At 42.2% G+C, this 22642-nt stretch overlaps 1 protein-coding gene across 6 annotated transcripts in view; it reads left to right on the plus strand.

The window, feature by feature from the left end:
* The window catches only part of Ndufaf5 (NADH:ubiquinone oxidoreductase complex assembly factor 5), a 48382-nt gene extending 27115 nt beyond the window's left edge, over positions 1-21267 (plus strand). For 2 of the 6 annotated variants that reach the window (XM_030252053.1, XM_030252052.1), the window contains 3 exons: positions 5168-5251; positions 5590-5672; positions 5834-5942. In XM_030252053.1, the coding sequence (XP_030107913.1) occupies positions 5168-5251; positions 5590-5672; positions 5834-5920 (254 nt within the window). In that variant the 3' untranslated portion in view covers positions 5921-5942. Of the gene's footprint in view, positions 1-1666; positions 1763-5167; positions 5339-5589; positions 5673-5833 lie in introns of all 6 variants that reach the window. The other 4 variants (XR_003953716.1, XR_003953715.1, XM_011239768.2 and 1 more) reach the window with 4 other exon arrangements.
* The last annotated feature ends 1375 nt before the right edge of the window (positions 21268-22642 follow it).

A 22642-nucleotide genomic window follows, 5' to 3' on the forward strand; every position in this document is an offset into this window, starting at 1 on the left:
TGCATGTTCCATTTAGAACTGAGAATTCTGCAGTTTCTACTTTGCACCATGGCCACTGTGGGTCTCGGTGTTGATCATCATATACTGCAAACAGAAGCTTCTCTGGTGAGGATTGAGAAATGCCTTCATCTGAAGGTGCAGCAAGGCAGTGTGAGACGCATGGTGTCTTAGTTACAGTTCTGTTGCTATGAAGAGGCACCATGACCATGGCCAAGGCAACTGTTATAAAAGAAAGCATTTAAGTGGAGGTTTTTAGCCCATCATGGTGGAAAGCTTGGTGGCAGGCAGGACAGCATGGTACATGGGGCTGGGATCTTAACATCCTTATCTACTGGTAGGTCGGTAGGGAAAGGCTTAGCAAAAAGTCTACCCACGTGGCATATCTCCAACAAAGCTACACTTACTCCAACAAGGCCATACCCCCTAATCCTTCCCTGATAGTTCCACTAACTGGGGACAAAGTATTCAGATATGGTTATGGGGGCCATTCTCTTCAAACCACTACTCATGGTCTTCTGGTAGATCATCGCTTGCATTTTTAACCACCTTCTAGACTAAGTTTTAGAATCTTTCTGGGGCCCCTTCCCATTGGTAAGGCCTGACTCCTGGGGTTTTAAATAGGCCTGACAGTTTGAGGAGCTGTTCTGAATGCTTGCCCTTTGGAGAGATCTCTTACCTCTACTGTCAGGCCTTTTACAAAAATCACAATTTTAGTGTCTTATCTGTAGGTGGCTTAAGAAGAATCATATAAAGACAGTTTGTAAAAATGTTATTTGTCTAGACAAAAACATTAACTGTTGGGTTTTATATTTATTCACTTACTGTTTATTGAGACTCTGCCATGTGCCAACTCCTTAGCTAGGTGGAGATACATAGTTTTTGATCTTAAGCTGCTAATATTCTAGATGAAAAGACTCCCAAGCTAGACAGACAAACCTCAGCTTAAAATGAGAGAAACACAAGGGGTTTGGCCTTAAATGTGCTTAGGGTGTCGGGGAGTCTTGTACAGAAAAGGCTGAACCTAAGAAAGCTGAAGTGAATTCTCCAGGATGAAGGATAGGGAACACTAGGAGGGGCGGCACCAAGAACTGTGTGTGTGTAGTCGTGGGCGGGGAGCTATGAAAGGTTCTGTATCTCCGACACTTAGGCTGAGGGAACTGTGGTAATAATATTGCGCAGGCGTATAGAACAGGCAGACGATGGGCAATGATAGAAGACCAGAAGCTTCTAGATTTCCTCGGATGAGGATGAGCCTTATAGTTTGTCTTGGGGGAATTTTCCTCAGAGATGACTCAGGTTCAAGTGTAGTAGAAAGTCCGTTGTTTGCCTGCTTGTAAGGCATGGCTCATAGGAGGCTAAGACAGGACCTAGCACAGTCAGTCTGTCCTGGTATACGAGGAAACTCAGGCACAGAGGAGAAAGGACCTTGTCCGCGTTGTAGTGGAGGCAGGCAGCTCGGTTCATACCCTGAAGTCTCTGCTCTTTACCCAGTGGGAAAAGTCTGAGGGTGCTGGGAGGGGAGGAACGTGGGTGTTTGCTGGCTGCTCCTGTGCCAACTGGAAGGTGGCGTCCCCTAGCTGGCTTTTGTATTTTACATCTCTGTTGTGTCTGTTTTCTGATGGTTGAGGTGTATCTCATTTTAGCTGCCGTTATTATTAATTCACAGAAAAAAATCGAGAATGTTGAGCTAATTTTACAAACAAGTTTCATATCAGCTGACGAATGCATGAGACATTTTCAAGGCTTTCACAGTGGTTTTAAGGTAAGTTCAGTTTTGTTTTTCAAGGCAATACTCAGCATTGTTTCAGTAATCCATATTAAAGTTTGTTTTTAATAAGCATTTGAATTTACCTTAAAAACACTGTGAGAAAGCCAGGTAGTGGTGGTAACTCACCCCTTCATCACCAACACCCCTTAGGCAGAGGCAGGTGGATCTGTGTGAGTTTGGAGCCAGCCTGCTCTACAGAGCTCGTTCCAGCACAGCCAAGGCTACATAAAGAAACTCTGGAAAAACCAAACCAAGCCAAAGCACCACATCTCGTCTCAGCATTTGGCCAAGATCAAATGTAAAATCACTGCAAATCTTAAACAGTTACCAGCGAGTGTCTTTGTGTTTTCTCAAGCTCAGGTTGAGTCTGCCATTATAGAGGCCTTTCCTAGATGATTGTCAGTAAAGCTTCCCCACAGTGTACTACCAGATATTCCATTTTAAAGATGAAAAAACTGAGTAGTGAAGGTTGAATCATGCTTATCCTAGGTTATATAAGGTTGTGATCTGAGTCCAGGTTCTCTTTAGCACTCCACAAGGAAAGGGGGAGTTCTGTACAGCAGTGTGTGTTCCTGAGGGGAGAGTGGACTCCTGTGGCTGGAGAGTTACTCTTGATGCCCTCTATCAGCACTCTTGAGCTTTCTACAACCGAACTGGGTCAGGCCCAGAGGTGGCATATATCTAACAATCTTGTAGAATATGTGAGCAACGATTGTTTGGCAGGCTTTTTAAAATGTCTAGTGCATCGTGTGTTGTGTTTGTATTTACTACATGTGACATGGAGTAAGCCAGGGCAGTGGGAAGTTGAGCAGAAACTAAAGGTTTATACCATGGTTGGTAATAAGGAGACCGCTGCAGTGTGAGTCCCGCTTTGCTTTGATGCTGTGTGATTGGTGTTCACCGGAGAGAGAGTATTTTGAAGATGGATATCAAAAATACTTTTTAAGATTTGTTAGTTTTTATTTAATGTGTATGTCTCTGTGAGCATGTGCCACACATGTGAATACCCATAGAGGACAGTAGATCCTCTGAAACTGGAGTTACTAGAAGTTACCAGCCTCTGCTGTAGATGCTGCGAATTGAACTCATGTCCTCTGGAAGAGCAGTATGTGCTCCGGCCGCCAGTATTTTTTGTTTTGGTTGGTTGATGAGTTGGAGGGTTTTGTTTGTTTGTTTGTTTATTTGTTCCTGTACTTGAAACTGGATCTCACATAGCTGAGGATGACCCCGAGGATGACCCTGAAATCACAGCTCTCCGCCTCTCTTTCCTAAGTGCTGGGATTTTAAATGTGCATTACCACATTTGTTTTTATTAACTTAGCTTACTAGTTTGTAGCTATTAAAATCTCTATGAATTGGGACCATTAAGCTCACAAATACGGAACACTGGGTTTCTTGGTAGAATGAGTGTCATTAACTTATTGAAGCAGTGCCCTCAGAAGCCAGAAGAGGGCCAGATGCCTGGAGCTGAGTTACAGGCTTTTGGGTGCTACCTGGTATATTTTGGGAACCAAACTCACATCCTTAGCAAGAGCAGTGTGTGCACTTAACTGAGGCCTCTCTCCAGCCTCCTTGTTGATTGCCTTTAATAAAAACAATGCAATAAAAACTTAAATTGTATTTATTATTATAATTTTATTTAAAAATTTAAAAATAGATTATTATTTTTAAACTGTTAAAGAAATGATCATTTCTTGACTAGTGAAAGTAAGTAGTAGACACTTGCTCATGTAGTAAATTTTAATATTAAGAATTAAAACAATTTAACATTTCCTTTAGTTCTTTTGTAGAATGATCTTTTTTAAATTTAATTTTATTTGTAATTCATTTTTTACATTCCATATTCCATTCCCTGCCCCTCCCCTCCCACCCTCCAACTGCTTCACAGCTCACACCTCCTCCCCACCACACCCCATCTCCACATGGATGTCCCCACCTCCCATCCCATCTGACCTCTAAACTCCCTGGGGCCTCCAGACTCTTGAGGGTTAAGTGCATCATCTCTGAATGAACACAGACCCAGAAGTCCTCTACTGTATGTGAGTTGGGGGCCTCGTATCAGCTGGCGTATGCTGTCTGTTTGGTGCTCCAGTGTTTGGGAGATCTCGTGGGTCCAGATTAATTAAGACTGCTGGTCCTCCTATAGGATCGCCCTTCTCCTCAGTTTCTTTCAGCCTTCCCTAATTCAACAACAGGGGGGTCAGCTGCTTCTGTCCATTGGCTAGGTGCAAATATTGCATCTGACTCTTTCAGGTGCTAGTTGGGTTGTAGAATGATCTTAACATAGCCTTTTCAAATAATTTAAAATGGACATGTAAAGAAAGATAGGTAACATTAATTTGATATTACATTAGTTTGTTTTTATTTCTGTAGTACTGGGAATTGAACCCAGGCCTTTGTGTGTGTGTGTGTGTGTGTGTGTGTGTGTGTGTGAGTGTGTGTGTGTGTGTGTGTGTGTGTGTGTCGGGGTGCTGGTGTATGCTTCTGTGTGCATATGAGGTGTGCGCAGCCTCTGTATGTGTATAGGTGGTTGCCAGAGGCTGTTGTCAGTATCTTCTTCTCTTGCTTCCTCCTTTATCCTTTCTCACTGAGCTTGGAGTCACTAATTCGCTAGCCTAGCTGCCCTCAGGATTCCCTTGTGTCCCTTTCCAGCTTAAGGATTCCAGGCAGATGCCACCATACCTGGTTTTTTTATTTGTGTGCTGGAGTTCATGGTTATATAGCAAGTGCTTTATCCATTAATACATATCCTCAGCCTCTTGACCACATGTAATGCAAACACTGTACCACCTAGCTAGCTCTCTAGCTTACACTAGAAATTGTCAGTAAACAGCCTCTTACCGTCAACTTAAAGAAAAGGGTCTGAAGATTAATTTAAAAATACTTTTTAAAAATGCCTCTGTGGGAAAATGCATGTAAGTTTTACATCTATTGTTAGTAAAATATCAAAAAATTTGAAGGCACAGTCATATTAAATGAGTTCCACAGCCCTTATCCAAGTTTACAGTTGTAATTATATATGCTGCTTAGAAGGAAGGAGGCATTGTCACAATGTCCTGTCTCAACGAGCTATCAAGAAGGGGTATAAGGTGTCTTTGAAAGACACTTGCCAATGCTTGCGAGCCATCTAGAGTCTAGGTGGCTTTTGCTAAGCTGGCTTAATATAGACTGTGGCTGTTGTGGGAAGCATCCTGGTGCTTCCCTTCTGAGAATTAACTCTCCTACTTGACTTAGTAGTGAAGAGGATTCAAACAGCTTTGCTCAGTAAGCAGCCTAGCTCTAGTTTGAAAGTGGGTGAGACTGAGCATGGACGTGCTGTTAGATAAGGTGGATCATGACTTGATACTGAGCTGGGGGTATTTGCAGTATTCTCTCAAACTGCCAGTAGTCTATTTTTAGGTATGGGTGAGAGCAACTGTTCTTGGAACAGAAAAGCCCTGCTGCACCGAGACACAATGCTGGCAGCTGCAGCGGTTTACAGAGGTGAGCCGCCCACTCCTTCTACCTGCAATCACAGATGGGTTTATGCTGCGTGGTGTTCATTCCAAAGTGCTATTTCCTTCTTGTAAGGTACTGTCAGACTTTGTGGGGAATTTTGTTTTTGTTTTCTCTCAGAATATAGATCTTATCTGTGTCTGTTTCCAAGCCGCTTTTGTTTCTATAGTGTCAGGTTCTCTGTGTTAAGTCTTGTTGTGTGAGGCATTCAGATCCGGCATCTAGCCTAGGACCCATTTCTCTTTGAAGTAGGTGTTTATTATTTAGCAGTAGACACTGTTTCTCATCTGACTGTTTCCAGAATTTAACCAGGTTTGTCTTTTTAGAAATGTACCGGAATGAGGATGGTTCCATACCTGCCACCTTTCAGATCTACCACATGATAGGATGGAAATACCATGACTCTCAGGTAATGATATTAAGGCATCACTTTTCTCAGAGGGTTTGTGTTTCTGCTTGTTTTCCATTGTTGATTGACTTAGGGTATATTTTATTCTGCATATCATGATTGGGGTTACTCTGGGTTAGCCTTATCTGTATCTAATACCTTTTATTTTTACTTGTTTCTAGGCAAGGCCAGCTGAAAGAGGTTCTGCAACCGTGTCATTTGGAGAGCTAGCAAAACTAAATGATGTCATGTCGCATGAGAAAAAATAATAAATACTTTGTTCAATTGTTATGTTTCCCAGAATTTTCATCAGAAATAAATAGCTTTCACATTTAAACTAGTACAGTTTGAAGCAAGGTGCAACCGATTGAGCTATTTACTAGCAACCTAATACTAACTCATGCTTAGTATTCCAAGTTCTCATTTGTTTCTATTTATGTAAAGATGCTGTTACATAGTGACTGGGCATCCTTGCAGAGTCAGCCTGAAAGCAAAGAAAATGTGTTCCCGTGGGTGGGGTGGGGACCTAGAAACCGGTGCACATGTGTGAGCACGTGACTTGATGGGAACGCTTGCTCCAGCTCTGGTTCTGCACCTTTCTTCCCATTGCTCCTTTGTTATCGCTGTGGGATGGTCACACCCCTGAAGACGAGAGGAAGGACAAATTGCTGGGCTCCTGAGAGTTCCTGTGCAGTACAGTGAGATCACTTCACAGTGCCTGCTGCAGACACTGATGTCGGAATTGTTTGTTGTACTTTTTGTATTTTTGGAGTCAGATCTCACTATGGAGACTTGGTTGGCCTGGAACTACCATGTAGACTAGGCTGGACTCTACTCGTATTGACTCGTCTGCTTTAGTCCTGGGATTACAGGCATGCCTGTGGCCCGCCACACCTAGTATTTGTCACGCTTCTGTCTTGTCCAGATGACTAGAGGATTCTATACAGCCTCCGCAGCTACTCTGTAGCTTTGACCTTGAGACGAGCATCTGTCTTTACCAGATCCATCCCTCTTTTCCTAGATTTGTTAATTCTGTTGTTGTGATTTTGTTTTTAAAGTCTTATTCTATGTACGTGAGGATCTTGCCGGCATGTTTATTTCACGTGCGTGCTTGGTGCCTGCGGAGACCAGAGAGGGCGTTTGGATCTTGGAACAATGCTAAGGATGACTGGGAGCCACTTCAGGTTTGCTGGGAACGCTGCTCTAACAGTGAGCCATCTCCAGCTCCTCCTCGCCTCGTTTACAAGCATCCGAACTCTGTTCCTGCTTGTTCTTTTCTTTTCTTCTTTCTTTTTAACATCTAGGGTCTGGGTTGCCTACACTACTTAAGAGAAGAAACCATTTTAAAGAATCAGAGGTAAAATCTCACGTAGACACCATTGCCCAGTGATTAACAAGCTGTTTACACTCAGGCTTTCCTTGGTTAACTTTAGACCTATTGCACTATTATCCTAAATCCAGGTTCACTGTCTTGACATCTCAGGGTCAGAAGATTTGGAGGCAGTGAAAAGCTTGCCCTGGGCTTTGCCTTGGGACATGTGGTCTCTAACCACTGCTCCTGTTTGGGTGTTTGTGGACCGTAGGAGTTGAGGCCAGGATGGAGGAAGTTGCCACTAGGGGCAAGCCTTGATGTTTGCTGGATGTCCTGACTCTGGTCGCTTTGCTTCTTGATTTGCTCAAATAAGAGCAAGTGTACTCTGCTGACGCCCACAGAGCTGTCCTTGCTGCCTTGCCTGTCCTGTCCTCATGGCCAGTCCAAAACAGTCTTCCCTTATCTCTTCTTCTCAGGTATTTAACCATAGTGCCAGGCAAAGCAACGAATGCAGTAGCAAAACTCACTACGTTGTCCTATCGAGAATTTTTGCAAAATTTGTTAAATTATTAAATGGCATATGGAAAACAATGTCTTGAAAACCATGTTTGTTTTTAAATTGCTTAGCTCAATATTGTGTGGTCCTGGCTGCTGTAGAACTTATGAGAGGTCTCCACGCCTCTGCTTCCTTGGTGCTAGGATTAAAACCAAGTGTCACACACCCTGCAGTTGTCAGTCTCAGTAGTTTAGGACATTCTTGCCCTTTCTGCTCTGTTGCTGTAAGTTTGGAACTCAGATTGGAAGAGTTTTCAGGACTCAAGTTCATGGTAGGAAAGAAAACTTTGATTCTGGGAGCACCGGCCTTTGGGATAAAATTCAACTTTAACATCTCCTCATTGAGTTTCCCGTGTCAAGCATCAGCAGATGTCTCCCCCCCCGCCCCCCCCATCTCCTCCCCCCTCCACCCTCATATATCACATCCTGACTACACAGTTCCAGTCATCTCACCCAGTGTTCTGTCTCCTTCCCCAGCCCCCCCCCCCCCCACACACACACCTGATCTCTCCTGTTCCCATCCGCACCTGCCCTGCCCTCATTCTCCCTGTGAAGTCTATCCCATTTTTCCTTTCCCAGGGAGATCTTTGTGTCCTGCTACAGCCCTCTTTGTTTGTTTGAACTTCTCTGGGTCTGTGGATTGTAGCATGATTAACCTCTACTTGACAGCTAATCTCCACTTTTAAGTGAGTACACACCACATCTGTCTTTCTGGGTTTGGGTTACTTTATTCGGGATGATTTTTTTCCTAGTTCCATCCATTTGTCAGCAAACTACCATGACATCTCTTTGGAAAAAGGTACCCAGGGTATGCTGAGTTTTAATTTTACATGTTTATTTAAAATTAGGTAAAGAGCATATGAAGTACCTTATTGCATGTATTCTCAGAGATCACAAAGCCTGAGATAATTTTGCCTGGAGATTTGATTCTCAAAAAACAAGTATCCTGGGATACACTTACAGAGATTCAAATTTCATTTCCTAGGAGTATCAGGATCACTTCTCTGGATGTGTGAGTGAGGCTATATCCATAGTGAGACCACAGGGTTTGTGAACACTGGCCTTGAAAGTTCTGTGAACTACATGTACATCCGTGGATTCCTTAGTTGGCTCCCTTTTGATTGGCTGTTGAGTTGCTGACAGCTCAAGATCAACATGACTGGATGGAACACCACACTTACCAGGTTCTTGTATGAACAGACTGTATGGAAATAGTATGGGCTTTTTAAACAAAATAAAATGAGATAAAACAAAAACCATATGGGCTTTAAAAAACCCAGATTTGATTATCGTTTGCAAGCCTATCCCACCCTCTCTTTTAAGATTTATCTTACTTTTGCATTATGTGTATATGTATGTAAGTATATGCATAAGAGTGCAGGGGCCTACAGAGCCCAGAAGCTGAGGGCGTTGAAGTCCCTGGAGCTGGAATTACAGGTGATCATAATCCTTCCTACACAGGTGCTGGGAACAGAGCCTGGGTTCTCTGCAAGACCCGGCTCTTATGTGCCCTTTCAAAGTAGCAAGTTTAAACCAAGCTGTTTCTAGCCTGTTTATGGGAATTGTTTTCAGGATACCCATTATTAGTCTGTCAGAGCCAACCTGGCAGAGAATGAAGAGCAGTTACCAAGGCTGACTGTGAATGGGAGAATGGGAAGAGGGAAATTCCACAGGAAAATGAGGCAGCGTTTGTAACTAAAGCCTAGAAATAGGAGAAAGGAGCCTGGGAGTTGGGTGGCCAGGGATTAGCCCTGGGCGCGCATGCTTCTTTCCAACACTCAGTTCTATTTCTGGCCTCAGTGTTTCCATATATAAGACTACATCTTTGGTTCTCAGTCTCAAGGGAGGCTCCCAGCCTACCTTCCAAATTTCTATCAAGTGAATATTTAGTGAGGAGACATGAGAAACATTTCACCTGGACAAGGCACCAACAACAGGCCACCCCAGTGTCCAGTTTGATGAGCCAATGAGTTATTGGCCTTACTTAAAGGATAGTGGGAGACTCAAAGTAACCACAGCATTAGAAAATCTCAGCTTGCCGGGCAGTGGTGGCGCACGCCTTTAATCCCAGCACTTGGGAGGCAGAGACAGGTGGATTTCTGAGTTCGAGGCGAGGCCAGCCTGGTCTACAGAGTTAGTTCCAGGACAGCCAAGGCTATACAGAGAAACCCTGTCTCAAAACCAAAACCAAAACCAAAACAAAACAAAACAAAAAAAGTCTCAGCTTCCACACTATATATACTCGATAACCTAAGACCATCTGAGAACAAGGCTGGCTGATGAAGACTTAGAGCTGGGAGATAAGTATACGGAGGAGGTTGGAGAATCTCAGATGAGGGTTGCTTTCAAGGAGTCACATGTCTAATGAAGACAGCAATGGCAGGTAAACTCACATGATGGCTTTGGACAACATTGAGTGACTTTTTCCATATGTTTCCCTGCAAATCCGTAACTGAGGGAGGGAAGTAAGTGGTCATGAATCGCTAGACAGGTTGAAATGAGAGAGACTTCCAGTTCCTGGAACTCAAGAAAATCTGGCCTTCTTATCCTTAATAGTTTCTTGAACTTTTGTTTACTTTTTTGTTGTTGTTGGTGGTGATGTAGCATGTAATGGGTTGCATTCTGGAATTTTCATAGATGCGGATCACTGACTTGGCTCACATTCTCCCCCCTTCTCTATCCTGCTGCTCTTCTTCTCTAACCTGGGTAGTCCTTTTCCCTTTAAAAGTTAAGTTTGATTCTTAGCTGATGACAAAGTTTGAGAAAGAGGTAAAGAAATACCCTGCGATTTACTTAGGTTCTTCCACGTTCCCTCTTCTTTTCTTTTTTTTTTTTTTAAAGATTTATTTATTTATTATATCTAAGTACACTGTAGCTGTCTTCAGTCACTCCAGAAGAGGGTGCTAGATCTCGTTACGGATGGTTGTGAGCCACCATGTGGTTGCTGGGATTTGAACTCTGGACCTTCAGAAGAGCAGTCGGGTGCTCTTACCCACTGAGCCATCTCACCAGCCCTCCCTCTTCTTTTCTAGATCCCTTTTTGCTGGAAGGTGGTGTCCCAGGTGTCCCAGTCTGGCCTCAGACTTGGAACTTGCTGTGTAGCTGAGAATGAGCTTGGATCTTTGGTCCTCCTGCTCAGCCCCTTGTTTTTGTTTGGTTTTGGTCTTAGTGTCAAAAGCTTGCATACTAGTATATTCTGTGCACCCTAGTTAGCTATGAATTTAGAACCTGGGAAAGGATTATGCCCTTAGCATATGCCCAGTCATCCTACTTCAGAATTATGGTCCATGCATATTTGCTTCCCTGCCACATTCTGAGTTTTCTCTACTCTCAGTTCAACTGTCTCAGCTCAGTTCTTTTCACTTCTAGGCTGCCTTGAACTTGTGTTATTTTGTACGTTATACATTGTTCCTGTATGTATGTTTAGCCTCTTCAGCTAAATGTTTACCTCCTACACTAATACTGCTATAACTGTAGTTCTAGTAGCACAGAGAAAGCACAAATACAGACACTGGAATTCAAATGAGGACAGTAGTAAAGGCACATTTAGCTGCAGATTTTTAGATCAACTATCCAGTTGGAGTTAAGGATAGACTGTTTCATAGCTCAGAAATCTGAGTACCAAGGAAAGCAATAGTTGGATGTGGACAATTACAACAGTTTCTGGAACTAGGAGACATGTGCTGGAGGTGGGAGGCTTCACCCTAGAGAACAAGTTGAATTGTGAAGTCTAAACAGAATCTGTAGGCAAACTTAAGAGGACCTTAGATGCCTCCCAGAAGCTCCCAAGTTGAAAGCTTGGTTTTCAGATGATGGCACTCTTGGAAGGTGTGTAACCTTTAGGAGGCAGAGCTTAATGTGAGACATTTAGGTCATTGGGGTCATGTCCTTGAGTGCATACTGGGATCTCTGCATCTTCCTGTCACACTTTCCTTCCTGGATGCTGTAAGAATAGTAGCTGTCTCCACTGCAAACTCCCAACTGTGATGCTCTGTCTCACATCACAGTAAGATCCCAAAACAATAGAGATAACCAACCTAGGTCTGAAAGTCCCAATAAGTGAGCCAACAATTCCACCTCATAAGTTGCTTATGTCAGCTACTTTAGCACAGTGGTAAAGCGCTAATACCTGTTTAGTAACTGCTGAGTGTTCAGAACTGAGCCAGCTTGTCCAATCAATGAGCTCCTCTCAAACACACATACATATGCACATTCCCATATAAATATTTATATATGCCATAAAGAGAATAAGCGAAAAAGCAAAATATGTCTCACTATATACTTATATAGTATATATATTTTAACATACCATTACTCTTTAATATCTATAAAAAAAAATGACCTCCCCTGTTTTCCTATGGAAAAGTTGTAGTTAGCTTTGACATTTGATTAAGAACCAGCTTCAAGCCAGATGAGACCTAGTCTAGCACCAAGGAGGCTAAGGCAGGAGGAGTGCCAGGAGTTCAGGGCTGCCTGGTCTATACAGTGGACTCTAGACCAGCCTGGGCTATCCTGTGAGATCTATATCAAAGCAAAGCAAAACACAACAAATATCAATCTTGGCAACAGCTGGTTCTGTCACTAAGTGGAGCCGGGTGTAGGGTCCTGTAGCTGAGAATCCTCTCTGCCAGGTCCAGGCCTCTACCCAAAGGAAAGCCTGGTCCCTCAGTGGGGATGTGACCCACGATGGCAAAGACTGGGTTGAAGGAGAGATGTCTGGAGCAGAGACCCTCAGCTTGGGTTGTCTGAGGCACCAGGCCCCCATCCCTGTGGCCACTTCCCAGTTCAGGCTTACCTGAGTCCTTAGTCCCTCAAAAACCCTTCACTGGCTCTGGGACATCCAGGGTGGCCCCAGTTTCTTCTAACTTGGGACACCCAGTTTCCTGAGGCATGAGGAGTGTAGATCCTCCTTCCCCCAGTAAGCCAGCCACACCCCTCCTGGGAAGTCCCCTCCCCAGGCTACCCCTTGCTGGATTCCAGCCCCAAGGCTGGCCACAGAGCTCGGAATTCATATTATCTCCCTGCAGTCAAGAGATCCCTGCGGCCCCCAGATTGCTTCTGCCAGCCTGCAAATGCCCTGACTTTGCTCAGTGTCATCTCCAGCCCCTTGACCTCCTTTAAAGTAAAGAGAAGTCTGAATTGGTTTCACAGGCCTTTGGAGTTGGAAGTTGCTGGCCATGCATTCCTTTGGTAGAGTAGCTGAAAGCTCTCACTGAGGTCTGAGTGACCCATGTCGTATTCTGCATACCAGAGTAAGGAAGAGAGAGCAGGACAGGGTGTTGGTGGCTTCTACAAGAAAAGTTGTTGAAAAGCAGCCAAGGTGCTCAACATTTCCTTTGTGCTGGGAAATCAAAATAACTTTCCGTACCATTGACCTTCTCAGGCTCCCCTGTGAACATATGTAAATTTTTCTTCTTGCAAAGAAATTGTAACTCAGCTGGCAAAATACACGTATAGTCAAGAAACTTTGGGGTAACACTATGGTTACATTTGATTTTAACTTGGAAAAGAACCCAAACACCTGTTTACATGTATGATCCCAAAATCCATCTTTTCTCTCTCATGAAGTTTTCTTTCTGGGATTGGTCCCAGTTACTGACTTAGGAGTCCATGGTGTGAAGCTCTGGGTTCACACTATTTTCTGCTAACCCCATGGACCATTCTGGAAGACCTTGAACCTGGAAAGGGTGCCTATCTTTGCTTTATGGGGCAGCAGCCTGGAAAACTTCGAGACCAAAGGAGGTCTGGTTTGCCCTCCCAGCTTTTTATCAGATGACCAGGGAAGGACGACGCATGGAGGTGTGGGGTCCACATTGTGACGTGTTTGTGGGACACGGGTTTCAAACTCAATAGGTAGCTAAGAATGACGTTGAATTCCTGATCCTCTGACTTGCTGGCTTGCTGAGTGCTGCATGCACACCATACCCAGTTGAGGATACAGACTCAGGGCTCCCAGACAGGTACTCTATCCGCTGAGCCACATCCCCAGCCTAGGAGGGCTTTCCAAGTCCTATTCCTTTCTTTGCACTGTGTAGGTAGCAATGATGCACTGTTTGCTTTGGATGCCACTGGAGTGAGACCAGTGCCTGTGCCTTTCTTCTCCTGTTGGCACCCCCAGGTTTCAAACCTTTCCCAAGTAGTCAGAGGTCCTGGAGGTTAGGAGAGTGTACTGGCTGGTTTTATGTGTCAACTTGACACAGGCTGGGGTTATCACAGAGAAAGGAGCTTCAGTTGGGGAAGTGCCTCCATGAGATCCAGCTGTGGGGTCTTTTCTCAATTAGTGATCAAGGGGGAAAGGCCCCTTGTGGGTGGGACCATCTCTGGATTGGCAGTCTTGGACTCTATAAGAGAGCAGGCTGAGCAAGCCAGGAGAAGCAAGCCAGTAAGGAACATCCCTCCATGGCCTCTGCATCAGCTCCTGCTTCCTGACCTGCTTGAGTTCCAGTCCTGACTTCCTTGGTGATGAACAGCAGTATGGAAGTGTAAGCCGAATAAACCCTTTCCTCCCCAACTTGCTTCTTGGACATGATGTTTGTGCAGGAATAGAAACCCTGACTAAGACAGGGAGTGAAGGCTAGTGTGTGCTGAATGCCTTCCTGGAACCCTGAATTTCTGCTTATTTTTGCTCAGAGTGTGGCTTGCTCTTGACGGCTCTTCAGGTTAATTGGCATTAAAGTTTTATATTATGGTTTGAATCTGTAATGTATTCAAGAAGGCTTGGCTGCCAATAATGGAGGTTTGGGAGGGATGTGATTGGACTGATGGATTCATGGTTGACTCTCAGGAGGTGGTGGAGACTAGAGGAGATGGGGCCTGATTAGAGGGAGGATGAGGGGTTCTGGGCTGTACCTCAGAAGGGAGCATCTTGTCCCTAGCCTCTTCCTCTCTTTCCTTTGCCACACGTTGTTGTGCTCTTTTCTCTACTACAGGAGGCTGATCAAGGACTGAATTCTGAAACTATGAGAGAAAATCTGCTTTTTATACATTGAATTGATTTTCTCAAGTATGTTTTGTGGGGGAGGAGAGTCATAGGAACAAAAACAATGATAAATATAGAGAGATTAAACTGGCTAACCCCGGAGTTCCACAAGAGTTTACTTTTTGTGTGTGTGTGTGCATATTCACATGTTTGTTTCTATTTGTGTTTGCACATGTGTGTGCATGTGTGTGCACGTGCATGTGGAAGCTGGGGACTGACTGGATCTCCTCTATCACTCTCCACCTCATATGTGGAGCTCAGGCAAGGTGTCTTCCTGGTATCCAGTGCTTGCTGATTTGGCTAGTCTAGCCAGCCAGCTTGCTGAGGAGCCAATGTCCCCACCTCCCAGTGTGCTGGGGACCACAGGAGGCCTGCCACGCCCAACTTTTACAGGGCTCTAGGGATCCAAACTTGAATCTTCACCTGAGTTGTGTGGAAAGCACCTTGCTTGCCAAGTCACTCCCCCAAGATTTTATGTTTTGAGAGGAAGAAAATAGGCCATAGTCTAAACAGAGAGAGCAGCTTTTCAGTGTAGCCATTCGAAAGAGAGCAGTTGCCTCGGTGGCTCTTGGGCATCGTTAGTTTAGTTTCTGCACAGCTGTGAGGCAGAGTTTACAGCCAGACATCAAGCTATTGGGAATCTTTACTAAAAATATAAGGTATGTGTGGCCTATTGACTTTTATAAGAAAGGGAGATGCCCACCCAGTTTCAGGAGGTTAGTCAGACATCCTGCTGTGGAGATTCAGGCAGTCTCTGCTCCCCCTGCAGTGTGATTCAGTTGCCTATTAAATGATGGGCTTGTCTGCAGCGTCTTGAATTGCAGTGTTTCCTTCATAGCGACAGACACTCAGGTATGTGGTCTGTGGATCTATGGTGAAGGTGAGGCATAATATCTCTAATCCGTAAGAAAATCGGCCCAAAGTGGATGTGCATTTACCATTCCATTACTACTTAGAGTTTCAGGTCTCTGGTGGACAGCAAATCTGAGTAGTTTTGCAATGGAAAACACTCCTTTATTGCTTTATTTTATTTTATTTTATTTTATTTTATTTTTTCAGTGTTAGGAAGTGAACACAAGACCTTGTTCATGTACTTTTTGGTGGTTAGTTATTTGGTGTGGAAAAAAAATATTCCCTACTTATTGCTCTTCTGAGGTCTAATTTTATGTGCTTTACCAAATTTTATAATTGCAAGATTATGTCTTATAATTTAAAAAGACATATAAATTGTTTAAAACAAAGGGGCTGGAAAGGGGACTCACAGGTTAAGAGCACTTGCTGGTCGTGTGGGAGTTTAGGTGTCAGCACCCACAGGGTAGCTAACAACCACCTGTAATCTCAGATCTAGGGCATCTGACATGCTCTTTTACCCCCATGGATACCAGGTATCCATACATGTACACGGAAGCAAGCACAAGCACACATGATAAATCTTAGAAAGAAAGAAAAAAGAGAGGAGAGAAAAGCCGAGCGAAACCAAGCTCAGATGCACTCACTGTGGTTAGAGTCTTCTATTATATTTGCCCAGACATCAGCGACATCTTTGAAATATTTTTATTTCTTGAGAATTTCATACATGCATTGTCCTGGATGCTTTTTTTTTTTAAATAGTAAAAGTATGTCTTTATCCTATTAGTATAAGCAAAAACAAAGGAAAACTTTGAAACTTGACTGTGAATTATCTTTTATTTATTTATTTTTTGCTTCAAGGCTTGGAAGAATGATGTTTTACTCTAATAAAATTAAGTTCATATATTTAATTTAAATAGCCCAAAGAGTTTGCAATTGATAAAGGACTTTTTTTTTTTTTTTGACAGTAGACATCTTTATTAGCTGGTTGGAGACTATGTTGGGAATTGAGGATTCCAGTGTGTGCCGGGTGCTTTTATGTCAACTTGACCCAAGCTAAAGTTATCTGAGAGAAGGGAACCACAGTTTAAAAAAAAAAAAAAAAGAAAAAAAAAAAGCTTCCCCAAGATTAGGCTGTAGGCAAGCCTGTAGGTCATTTTCTTAATTGACCTATTAGTGATTGATCAGGGAGGGCCCAGTCCATTGTGGGTGGGGCCACCTCTGGGCTAGTGGTCTTGGGTTCTATAAGAAACCAGGCTGAGGAAGTCATGATGAGCAAGTAAGCAAGCAGCACCCTTCCCTGGCCTCTGTATCAGCTCCTGCCCCAGATTTCTGTCCCGACTTCCTTCAGTGATGGATTACAATGTGGAAGTATAAGCCAAGTAAACCCTTTTCTCCCCAGTGTGCTTTTGGTCATCGTGTTTTGTGCCAGCAAAACCCTAGCTAAGACTTGCACCTAATGAATTTTGATCATATTCATCTCCGTTTTCTCTCCAACTCTCCCCAGCGCTCCTATGTTTCCCTCCTAGCTTCGTGTCCTGTTTTGTTCCACTTTATGCATATAATCCATTGAGTCCTATTAGCACAAGGGTGTGGGATCATCCACTGGAGCATGGTCACCCTACCAGGGACCAGACCCTAAAGAAAACTGATTCTCAGTCTCCTCTCTGTCAGTCATTCCCCAGCTAGGGGTGGGGCCTCATGTGCTGGAATATTGACAGTCTTGACTTCATGCAGGCATCCAAAGTTGCTGTGAGCTTATGGTTGCACCAGTTGTCCACTTTCACGCCAGTCCCCCTCCATCTGCCTCCCTTTACAGAGAAACATGATGTCTCTTGCCTATCACTGTAAGAATGAGTGATGAATGTATGCATGGAGTCTGTAAACAGTAGCATAAATAGCTGTTGGCTGAGTTTTAAATCCAGCCATTCCTTTTCCTGTTGTGGTTTGAAGTAGTATAGACCTTGAGTGTTGGACACACCTATTTCAGGAGTTTTCCTCTCGTTTCTGTTTTGTAGATCATAGCTTTCTTCACTTTTTTTCTGCTCATGTTTGCTTAAGGAAGACTTCCAATGATTGCACTTTCAAATTACCATCCCATTCTAGGATGTTAAACATCATTTTAAAATTCTTTCCCCCCTCTTTTCTAGACATCCCCACCCCATGCTCAGGTTTGGAATCAGGTCCTTGCACATGCTGGGCAAGGAAATCCCCAGACTTTAGGGTTCCTTTAGGTAGAAGCATGCTAGTCAGCTCAGGCTGTCCTTGAACTCTTATGTAACCCAAGCTGATCATTTTACGGATCCTTTCCTCCACGGACATTGTGCTGAGATTATAAGTATGAGCCAACAAGCAAGCCCACTGGGCTATTCCTAATAGTTTGGTGCAAAAACATTCCATCTAATCAGGGTAATTAGTATTGTTATTTTTTTCTTTGGTGCCATACTCCCTCTGTCTGGTACTATAGCCATCTTTTCCTTCAGTTTCCAAGGTGTTCTTGGCAGAGGAAGAGAGTTGAAGGAAGCATAAATAGCTTTGGATTGCCTTGGCTTCCTAGACGTGCCAAATCTCACTTTCACAGTTCATTGGCCTGAACTAGTCACATAGGACCAATACACTCATTAAGGAGGCTGATAAACATGGGGAGCATGGGGGAACATTTTATGGGGGGGGGCACTTGTCTGCACAACACAGAATAAGGAAGTAACCTGTTCTCTCCGGGTTGTCTCAGCATCCCTTTACTTTGACTATAATCTAAGAGTTAAAGTTTAGACAATAAAATAACATTCATCTTACCCAAGCCCTCACAAATGTGAGGGCTGTCATATTGGCTCCATCTGTTTATTTTTTATATCGGCTCAAATGGAGCCGTTATAATTTACATAACATAAATTTTCCCTTTTGAAGGGAAGACCGAGTGGATTTTAGTATATTCAAAGAGCTGTGGAACCATTACTAATATGTAATATTAGATCATTTTATGGCCTCAAAATGCCCATACATATAAAATATGATCAAGTATTTTGGAGACGTGCCAGACCATTTTCCAGAGAGTTCTCTAGCTGGGAGGGAAGTTCTAACAGATGCCTGCTAGGTCTAGTTGGTTTGTAGTGCCAAATTCCATTTCCTTATGATCTGCTAGTGAAAGTAGGCATTGAACAGTTATTATTGCTGTGTCAGCTGTTCCTTCATGTGTTTGGTGTTTTATGTTTGTATTGTTGTAGCTTCCTAAGAAATTGCTCCTTTCTCTATAAGAAGCCCTTCTTTGTCAGTGCTGGGTCAAACCAGAGCCATGTACATATTAGACAATCACTCTACCACTGAGCTACACCCTATACCTTTTTCTTAATGTAAATTATTTTATCTAATATCTATACCACTAATTTTGCTGCTCTGGTCACTGTTTGAGACATCATATTTTCTTCTAACATTTTATCTTTAAACCTGCCTGTGTCTTTGAACTTAATGTGTTTTTCTTTACTAAAGTGCTTTATGTTTAAATCGATGCCTCTTTTAGAATCTAATAAAATTTATGAGGTAGAACTTTGATTTTTTTTCCTAGCAGGCTACCCCATACAAATTGAAAAAAAACAAAAAAACAAAACAAAACCAATCTTCATTGATTTGAAATGTCAGTTTTATGGTAGTTATCTGGGTCGTTTTAGATGGCTTATTCTATTATAACTTATGTAAATGGTTTAGTTATCAGTAGTCTTACATTTTTTTCCATTTGTTTATTTTATCAATATTATCTTCCTTTCCCAGAATGATCTTTTTTTATTGAAAATACGTTTTTTTCATACAATATCTTCTGATTACAGCTTTCCTTCCTCTACTTCTCCTAGTCCTTCCCCACTTCCCCTACTATCTCAATCTACCTGCTTTCTGTCTTTCATTAGAAAGCAAACAAAAATTGAAGGAATGATAACAAAAATACAATAAGATAAAATAAAAAAAAGTACATTGAGATTGGGCAAAACAACAAACAGAAAGAGAATATCCCCTCCTCCACCACCAAAGGCACTGGAAACATTCAAAAGTTGCATAAAAACATAAAACTGGACAGCATAACATACAAACATACATACATAATACACGCGTGTATGTAAATACACACACATATAGTATGTACACACACACACACATACATACATACATACACATCTTTTCAGGGTTCTCTGAACCCTAAGGGGAGGGATTTGATGGAGACAATCTATTTAGGGCTGAGTGTTCAAGGTCTCTCATTCTCTGCACATTGTCTGACTCTGGGTGTCTGCATTTATCCTCATCTGCTTACAGGAGGGAACTTTTCTGATGACTGAGCAAGTTAACTGCTCTATGAGTATAGCAGAATGTCATTCGAAATCACTTTATTTCTATGGTTCTTTTTAAGAATTGTCTTACTAACTTTTCTCTTAGATCCCTGGGCTATCTAATTTCAGGCTCTTCGTCACCTAAGACTTTGGTTGTGGATTCCATCTCATGGAGTTGACCTTGAGTCAAATCAGATGTTGGTTGGTTACTTCTACAAGCTTTGTGGCACCTTTGCACTAGTATGCCCTACATGCAGGACCCTATTGTGTATTGCACGTCCACAAGTAGTGTCTGAGTGTTCCTCTCACTCCATATCCTTGCCAACATGAGCTGTCATTTATTTTATTAATCTTGGTGATTCTGAATTACACTTGGTTAGGTAAAAGATGAAATCTCAAAGTTGTTTTGATTTGCATTTCCTGATCGCTAAGGATGTTGAACATTTGAGTCTTTCCTAATCATTTGAGTTTCTTCTTTTGAAAATTCTGTTGAGAGCTATACCCCATTTTAAAAACTGGATTATTTGGCTTCTTGATATCTAATTTTGAGTTCTTTATATATTTGGGATATGAACCCTCTATAAGATGTATAGTTGATAAAAATACCTTCACATTCTATGGCCTGCCACTTTGTCGAAATGATGATGTCCTTTGCCCTGGGAAGTTTTTCAGTTTCACAAGGTTCCCGATCTTATGGTTGATCTTACTACCTGTGCTTACAGTGTACTGTTCAGAAGGTCTTTTCCTGTGCCAATGGATTCAAGGCTATTCTCCAAGTCCTCTTCTATCAGAATAAGTGTGCCTGATCTTATGTTGATATCTTTGATTCATTTGCAGTGGAGTTTTGTGCAGGCAGGGTGACAAGTATGGAAGTACTTGCATTCTTTTACACACAACCAGTTTGACCAGCAGCATTTGTTGAAGTTTTTTTTTTTTCCAGTGTATATATAATGAGGTATTCATAGGTGTGTGGACTTATGTGGATCTCCAGTTTGATTGCATTAATCAATGTGTCTATTTTTTTGTGCCAATTCCATGCTGTTTTTATTACTATAGCTCTGTAGTAAAATTTGGGTATGTTCTTTTTATCATTCACAATTGATTTAATTATCCTGTTTTTTTCTACGTTTCCATATGAAGCTGAAAATTGTCAAGATCTGTAAAGAATTGTGTTGAAATTTTGATTAGGATTGCATTGAATCTGTACTTTTTAAATTATAGGATGGCCATTTTTGCTATATTAATCCTACTGATTCATGAGCATAAAAAATCTTTCCTTTTCCAGATAGCTTCTTAGACTTCTTTCTTCAATGTCTTAAAGTTTTTAATCATACATATTTCTCAATTGCTTGGCTAGAGTTAATCCAAGATTCTGTATTTTTTGTGTGTGTGTGTGTGTGTGGCTATTGTGAAGGGTATTGTTTTTCTGATTTCTTTCTCAGTCTATTTGTCATTTATATATAGGAGGGTTACTGATTTTTGTGAGTTAGTTTTGTATCCATTTACTTTGCTGAAAGTGTTTATCAGCTATAGAAGTTTCCCAGTGGACTTCTTATGGTTACTTATATATACTATCATATCATGTACAAATAAAGATACTATGCTGTCTTCCTTTCTAATTTATATCGCCATGATCTCCGTTAGTTGTCTTACTAAGTTAAGGCTTCAAGTACTATACTCAGTAGGTATGGGAAGTATGAACCACCTTGACTGAGGTTTTGTTCAAGTTCCTAAAATTTTCATTTCCATATTTCTCTTAGTTTGGGTCTTCTTTATTGATTCTATTTCCATTTTCAGGTCTTGAACTTTTATTATAAAATATTATAAATATCAACAACATATATATATATATGTATATATGTGTATATGTATATATATAATATATTTTCCTATTTAAAGACTTCATAATGGCTATTTTAAGGTCTGTGTCTTGGTGCTTCAGCTATATTGCCTTTCTCAGGACCTCTTGGGGTAGAGTTCTTGGTATCTGCTGGGGATATATTGTCTTGGCTGCCATTGTGTGTTTACACTGGTGTCTAGGAATCTGGTTTAGGGTGATTGTAATTCTAGATACTGATGTCTGGAAGAATCTTCAAAGGTATACTTTAATGAACTGGCAAACAAATGTTTCACTGACTTTTGTAAGCCATTTAAAAGCACTTGGGAGAAGCTCTGATGTGTAGTCAGGTTGGACAAAAGTACAGGGAACCTAACTGGTGTGAGATGTGGTGGGTCGTGCAGTCTCCTGGGACTGAGTCCTTCAATTCAAAAAATGACAAGATAACTCTGGTCAGATGGTGTCAGAATTGAATGGAATCAAAGAGCACCTAGGGATGAAGAATTCGTTGCCATGGAAAAGCCTCCGACACAATTGATGTCAGGAGTGTTCTGTGGGTAAAGAAAAACAGAGCTTATTTCCCTTATTTTATTTCATACCCCTCTTTCATAATCTCAGTTTTTTCTTTGATATTATTTGGAATAACGTTTTAATATTTGAAAGACCTTAGAAGCCAGCTAGGAATCCTATTTAAGTTTTAAGGCCAATTATATGCAGGCACACTCCTGGGTGCTACAAATCTAATGGTGAGTCAATCAAAACTGCTTTCTAGTTCCACAAGAATGTGTGTTGTGGTATACATATATATAAACAGATCTTCTCCTTATTCCCCACCTCGGCAATTATCTCAATGCCTTCTGAGATGCTTGATATGCCCTTCCTTAAGGTACGTCTTCATATATGTTTTCCACAAACCACAGTCAGACAGGTTTTGAATGCCAGTTAGTTTATTTGGAGAGGGAGTGGGAGGGTGAGGGAGCAGGAAAGTGGAAGGTGAGGAAGCCAATAACAATGTGTTAATGGTGAAACTTTAGCAAGGGGACAAATGGAGCTCCTTCCTGCTTGGCATCTTAGTAAGAGTTCTACAGAATCACTCTGTGAAGCAGCCTGCTGAGCAACAAGGAAAGTGAGGAGTTCCTGGCCTAT

Source organism: Mus musculus, chromosome 2 (assembly GCF_000001635.26).
Source record: "Mus musculus strain C57BL/6J chromosome 2, GRCm38.p6 C57BL/6J".
NCBI lineage: Eukaryota > Metazoa > Chordata > Mammalia > Rodentia > Muridae > Mus > Mus musculus.